Source organism: Mercurialis annua, linkage group LG4 (assembly GCF_937616625.2).
Source record: "Mercurialis annua linkage group LG4, ddMerAnnu1.2, whole genome shotgun sequence".
NCBI classification, from domain to species: Eukaryota; Viridiplantae; Streptophyta; class Magnoliopsida; order Malpighiales; family Euphorbiaceae; genus Mercurialis; species Mercurialis annua.
Window position 1 is genome coordinate 12,267,489 of NC_065573.1, and position 7,115 is coordinate 12,274,603.

Sequence of the window (7,115 nt, forward strand, 5' to 3'; positions counted from 1 at the left end):
CCATGAAATACCCTTCATCAAACAAATTATATACACGCGCGAACAATGGCATCATTCATCAGCGTATCCTAGTCGATACACCGGTGAAAATGAATATCAATTGAATAGACAAACAAAAGTGCAAACTGATATATTTGTGCATAAATCTTTTTTCTGGTCAAAGGCTACATAATTCGGAAAGAAAACTAAGTTCAAGAGCAAATGTACCTCATATTGGAGTAGAGGTCATTAAGAGTCGCATACAAAGGCTCCGCAGCTTATGGTCTTTCGACATTGCTAAGTCAAATGTCATTTGTTGTTAGATAAGGATCTCCGTAAAACTTTAGATTGGTTTCCAGCCTTGTTGTTACTACATTCCCTTCAAGTGTTATCCCAACAAATGCCCCTCAGTAAAAATGATCAGATATTCCAATTGATAACTTTCTAGTTGCTGCATAAAGTCCATGCACAAGCTCGTTAATTATCTAACATAAGATAACATTTAAAGACTTGATTCTATCGGTACTACATGTTACAAATGAATTACGTGGGAACTCTAACAAATACGCTGGTAGATTATGCATGGGATGGGAGGGTACCATTGAATGCTAATGTATGGTAGATCAACCAATCACAAAAATATTTGTATTTAAATATTTTAACTCAGTCTTTTATAAACCACTTGTATTTTAATATTTTTCTTCATTATACTGCACATGTTTAATATATAAAAAGGCCTAATTACGTAATATGTGTATTGGTGTTCTGTTTTTATATTACCTAAGACAGTTATAAAAGGGATAGAGGAGAAATGCAAGAGGTATTTTTGGCATGAGGACAAACATAAGATAGGCAGTCCTGTGAATTGGGACATTGTTGGCACTAGTAAGAAAGGAGGAGGGTTGGGTATTAAGGCAATCTTTATGTGGAATGTTGTTGCAGTTGTTAAGAATATTTGGAATGTTATCTCTTTCAAGCTATCTTTGTGGGCTAAATGGGTTATCACTAACAAGCTGAGACTGTCTAGTTTTTGGAGGATAACTAAGCCTTTAGATAGTTCATGGAGCTGGATATTACTCATTTGTTTGACTATAAGTTAGGTAATGGGAAGTTGATCTTCTTCTAGGGTGACCCATGGATGAATGGGCAATCTGTGATGGAAAGATTCCCTAGGATAGACATTAAAGAGTCTGATATTAAAAAAGCTACCAAGATTTGCAGTTCATGAAAAGACAGGAGATGGACTTTACCTGATCCTATAGATGATATTTCTAGTAATGCTTGGGTGTACATTAAAGAGAATTTGAGAGTTAGGAGTGAGTGTGATGATACTGTGGGGTGCAAGGCCAAAAATGATGGAAAATTCTCCATTAGCTGTGTTTGGAAAAATATGGTGCCTGAGAGGAACAAAGTGCATTGGGATAAACTTGTATAGCTTGGAAACATTTTTAGGTTTGCTTTCGATGGTTATTCATGACAGACTGAATGTTGGCGCAGCGGGACGCTCGGGTCCGGATCGTATATTTCAATTCAAAATCGAAATTCCAACAATCTAAACCCTGAAGTTGATCATATCAACAACAAATGGATCGTCGTATCATTTAGTAATTAAAGCACGCATATAGGAATCGTAAAAAAATACCTATGTCGATTCTCCAACGATTCTTGTAGTCCCGAAAGTACGGCGACCTTAAGCTCGTCCACACGAGTATGCGTCCGATTGAATCCTCGCCTTGAAGTAATCCTGCAAGAGTTCCTCTTGCCGAGCAGCTCTAAGCTCAAACTCTCGCCGCGATCACAATCTTGCTCGGATGTATGAAAAACATCGCCAAGTTTTTCCCGTGATTGATGACTACTTGACCTCCTTCAAGTGCTTTCTCTCTCTACAACTTTTAGTGAGATGTGTGTTGTGTGGTGTTATGAAATGAGCAAGAACAAGCTCTATTTATAGGCTAGAGCATGTCTTAAGAATGCAACACCTTGCATGCTAGGTGTCAGACACCAAGCAAAGGTGTTGCCACCACATGACACCTAATTAATTATCATTAGTATCATTAGTTACACTAATTAATTACTTAAGCCTTTTAATCATAAAACTTGGTTAAAATATAATTAGGTTCCTACTAATTTATAACTCTTATAAATTAATCCCTAATTAACATGGATATAGTACAATTAGGTTCCTACTAATTTATAACTCTTACAAATTAATCCCTAATTTGTACTTGTTTTTCATCTTAGATTAATTTCCGAGATATGCTAGTATCTATATGTCGATCTTTCGTAAATTCAATCGGTTGCACACTCTATTGTGTGTGACTAACTAGTTTCACATCTATATGGCAATGAGAGTCATAAGAAATGCTTATCTTATATTAAATAATTAAATCCCATTTAATTATTAATTCTCGTAGATCGAGAGTGAAGTCTAAAAACATATCACGACCCCCAAATAGAGATGAATGTTTCGATGCATTCTTTATGAACCAATGTTTATAATTACCGTACACTCAAAATTTCCTTCATCAAAGACTCCAATCACGACTAGTGTCACGGTTAAGTCAAACACTATTTGTCTTGATCATATGACCTTATCTCTCAATTCTAATTCTTGATAAATATGACTTCCACTAGAAACAACTTTCTCAGTAAGTCATATACACCTGCGCAGGTTTTGTCATCCATCAAGAATAATTCGAGAAAGCATAGAATCTTATCTCCGTTCATCCAGAGTGATGAGTTCTTTCTAGGTTAAACCCCTATCTTCATATACAACTAATTAGATCCAACACATCCCTCAGCCCTAGCTCATGTAAGATCTAGGGTTAAGGAGTATCAAACTCTAATCACCTATATACAAGCTAGTATCACCGCAAGTCAAAGGACATATGTACAATTATGAACTAGATGACATTAAATTGACTTTGATGAATTACCATGTATAAGTCATCTAACGTCACTTGTTCGACTCACTCAACACCTTGAGTGTCCACATGTTTATTCTGATCCCCATCAAGTAGTATGAGACTCACTGCTTCCTATAATTTTGTAACTCTTTACTAATCAGGAGAATAAACAGAGGTGACGATCTTTCCGGGATAATGCGATGCCCTTATTCGTAGGATCACATCGACCTTGAACGGTTATTTAGATCATGTGTATAATGGAATCTGTCACTCATATTCTTAACACCTTAAGAATAGATTCTATCACAATGTGATAAGGACAATACGTCATAAATGAACACTTAGTTGATAAGACACTTAATTCAAATAAAACATATATATCTTTGCCATTGGGATTAGTTCTACAAATATACACGATTAAATAGCCCTATGGCACATACTACTAACACTGAAGACAAAAGATAAATTGAAAATATGGAAAGTTATAAATGAAGACAATTGCAGCTTGTGTAATATGCAAACTGAGAGCAGGAATGACTTATTTTTTGAGTGTAAGTACTCAAGATATATTTGGAGAAAAATCTTGAATGAGCTTGGTATCAGAAGGAGAGAGTATTCCTAGACTAGAGAAGTCTCTTATTTTTCTAGAAGAGCTGGTGGGGGTCTGTTGAAGCCAAGAAAAGAAGAAATGCATTCACTGTTGTTGTGTACTACATATGAAAAGCTAGAAATGATATGGTATTCAATTCGAAGAGGATTGCAATAGAAGACTGCTGTAAAAGCATTATAGATTGTATTTAAGCTTATTTTTGCTCCTGTTTTGAACTTGCTTTTCTGTTGTTGAGTGTTTATTGTTAGCTTGTATTAGCCTTGTGCTGTAAATAGTTTTCTTAGTCTATAGCATCTTGCTCTATTTGGTGTTTTTGCAAAAAATACAAAAATACCATCTTCTTCAAAAACAATTAAAAATAATTATAAATTTAATTTAATTTTTATTAACTTTTCACGGAGCCGTCGCTGCCCCTTCTGACCGGAGAAGGAGTGGTGGCTGCTCCTTCTCATCGGAGAATCTCCACCTTCTCCGATGAGAAGGAGCGGCGGTGGCTCCTCGATTGGTTCCGGAAAGATTTTTTTAATCTATTTTGTCTTTCATAAAAATAAAAAATTAATTAATTATTAGGATATATTTGAACATTTTTTAAGTTGAAAGACTTATTTGTATTTTTTAAGATAAAAAAAAAAGTATGATATAACCCTCCATCTAATTGTTTTTAATGATTTCAGTTTTTTAAGGGTTAATTACATATAAAATCACCACCTTTACACGAATTCTCAAAAATAACACGACCTTCAAAACGTGTCAATTCAGGGCATCATCTTTCATTTCATTTCAAAAACAACATGCGCGTCTTTTTGATAAAATTTTGCTGACTTGGACACTAGATGGGAGTGCCATGTGTCATGCCACATCAGCAAAAACGCCACTAAAAATGTGCCCGTGTTATTTTTGAAAAGAAATGAAAGGTGGTGCCCTGAATTGCCACGTTTTAAAGGTCGTGTTATTTTTGCAATTTCGTGTAAAGGTGGTGATTTTATATGTAATTAACCTTTTTTTTAATTTGTTAAATTGCCAATTATATCCCTGTGGATGAAACTGAAAAACCTAAAAATAGGTACAAATGGCTTTTTTACAAAATCAGAGTATAAACGAAAAAAAAAAATAAGATAATTTTTTTTTACATAATATGCCTTATAAAAATTCTCAAATATATGGAACTTAAATTGGATAAGGTTAGAGATATGTGAAAATAGAGGAGTCCACAGCTTAAAGCATACAGATGTAGGTGTTACATTAGACTAGTGAATGTATATAACACAATACTAATGCATATGCCCACCGGATAAATAACAACTTCATCTAAATGTAACCACAACAACTATATCTGAGATTAATTCACAGAGTGAGGAGCTGGATTCAAGTAAATCCGGTGTTAAACTGGTAAAGATAACACATCTATAACCAAACAAATCGATTGAATTCAAGTCAACAAAACAAGCAAATTGGAAACTAATCTAGGACCAAACAATCTTTTATTTTCTCTTCTCCTCTCTACGAGCTCCTGTATCTAATTAAATTCTTGAAACAATGAGAAATACCAGACCGTTATTCCTTTTCTACTTCTTCAATTGTAGTAATCGGAAAAATTTCTTTAAGAGACGGAAATTGGACAAGTTAACGATGAAAGTGAGAAATGTCGAAACTTAAATTAAAAAACTGAAAAAAGTATACGGGAAGATTAAAAGAAGCATGAGTCTCCAAAAGCTAAAAATTTCAAGAAAAAAACATGAAAATGTATTGTTGTATTTAAGATAGAAAATAGATAGAAGTGGCAAAGATTACAACCTAGAACTATAGGAACATAACGAAATGTATCTGGCTTTGGCCTCTTGGGCCAAGTTATGCGCCAGACGATTCTGAGATCTACTAATATAAGCGAAAGAACATGAATTAAACAAAGGCCTAAGGTGTCAAATATCTTGACAGTTCCCCAGTTGACTGCCGAGGCGCAAAGGCCAGAATTGACAGCCTAGGAAACCAGAATGGCGTCGCCTGAAAAACTAACCGAACTCCAGTTCATGTTTGTGGCCCAGTTCATGACCTCACGAAGAATAACTATTTTTCTAGTTCAAATAAAATAAAAATAGACCTAAATAGCCAATAGTGATGTTTGCATACAATTGAGCAAAATCTAAATAATGTGCAACACTGTAACCCCAAAATCAATTATCCTACGTAGTTCTGCTGATGTTGCATCTCGTGACGCAAATAATTTTCTATCCCTGCAGTTTCAGGCGCATCTTCCGCCTCTGCCTACATCTTTTCAAAGCCAATAAGAGCCTTGTTGCTCAGGCGTCGGATGCCAAAATATTGTTCCGGAAGCCAATTGAGTCTGTTTTTACTACTCTCCAAGCTTTCTTTAAAAATGTAACAGACTAGACAAAAAAAGAAAGTAGTTCTATTTGCTAGTGGTCACTGTCACTGATCTCAAACATTGGAAAGGTAGAAACAGCTCTGAGTGCAAAGAAAGAAAGAATAGGTTTTGGTTTGTTCCCGGAGAGTCTGATGTTATTTGCAGCCGTCATAATACGGCTCCCAACTGCAACACTTCGCTTAATGCGTGTGGATGAGCTTCGAGGATCACAGCAAGCTGATGCTGCTGCCACTCTGGCCGCGACCTTTTCCACTTGCACGTGAAGGAACCATGCTCCTTTCACACCCTGGAAAACACACTTTAAAGGCAGAGACTCCGACAAACGGTAAAACCGCTTCCTCTTTCTCACCTAGTAAAGCAAAATGAAATTCATAAGCATTGAAGCGAAAAAGAAGCAAAATTCTGTTGCGGAAGAATACCATTAACGCATGAGCTTTGATTTCTCCCACAGTTGGGAGGCAAGTGTAGTGTGTTGTCTCAAGCTCTCCTGCATAAACATTTACTTATTGTGTGAGGCATTACTCATATGATCAATAACCAAACAAGTAGAATAATCTTGAATGTAAAATTATTAGCTCTTAATTACAGTGTTAATAGGTATCACTAAAATCACAAACTGTGGTCTTACAAAGCCTTGTTCGGTATAATTTGTCGCGTAGACCCAGAAACTCCTAGTTACTTTCACAACCCAAGAGATGATTTTGCAGCGTAGACCCAGAAATTTTAGAATTTTTTGAATACAAAAAAATTAACAAAAATCAGGCAAATAAAACAAGGGAAATTAGAAATAGAAATACTCATGAAATCAGCAGCAGTTATATCTGGAGAGACGGAGAGCGCAATGTGCGTGTCAATGCTTGTGTCTGTGAAGATCACCACTTCTCCATTGCTTCCCATCCCCATTTTTCAAATTCTTCAATACAGTACCTGCCGTCAATTGTTTTCTTTTCAATGTTAGAAAATTCTTTTTCAACGCAAATTTACTTATTTATATAAAATATTTTGTAAAACCTAACTCGTTAAGGACAAAAGTTACAAGAATTAGAGTAGTTTCTTTTACCAATTACATATGGGAAAAAGTGCAAAATTTACGGTGATATTTTACCCGTGTCTCATTTGTGCTACTAATGTTTTTTTTGTCTCAAAACTAACCTTAATCTATACTAGTTTTTTTGGCCACGTGCTACGCACGTTAATGATATTTATATGACCCGTTATTTAAAATTATAATTGTATA

The 7,115-nt window shown here is 35.3% G+C and overlaps 1 protein-coding gene across 1 annotated transcript; it reads right to left on the reverse strand.

The window, feature by feature from the left end:
- Positions 1-5,231: 5,231 nt before the first annotated feature.
- On the reverse strand, positions 5,232-6,903 carry LOC126676437 (uncharacterized). Its single transcript, XM_050370645.2, has 3 exons — positions 6,676-6,903; positions 6,298-6,365; positions 5,232-6,227 (listed from the first exon to the last, which is right to left on the reverse strand). Exons 1-3 carry the CDS (start codon positions 6,779-6,781, stop codon positions 5,910-5,912), a joined length of 492 nt encoding a protein of 163 aa, XP_050226602.1. The 5' UTR covers positions 6,782-6,903; the 3' UTR covers positions 5,232-5,909.
- Between the last annotated feature and the right edge of the window lie 212 nt (positions 6,904-7,115).

Bases quoted from the DNA above. Each gene is read 5' to 3' on its own strand.
- LOC126676437 (XM_050370645.2), bottom strand. From the start codon at position 6,781: ATGGGGATGGGAAGCAATGGAGAAGTGGTGATCTTCACAGACACAAGC. The intron at 6,366-6,675 runs GTATTTCTATTT...ATGTTTATGCAG, and splicing joins AACTGCTGCTGATTTCATGA to GAGAGCTTGAGACAACACAC. The intron at 6,228-6,297 runs GTATTCTTCCGC...TTGCTTTACTAG, and splicing joins TCAAAGCTCATGCGTTAATG to GTGAGAAAGAGGAAGCGGTT.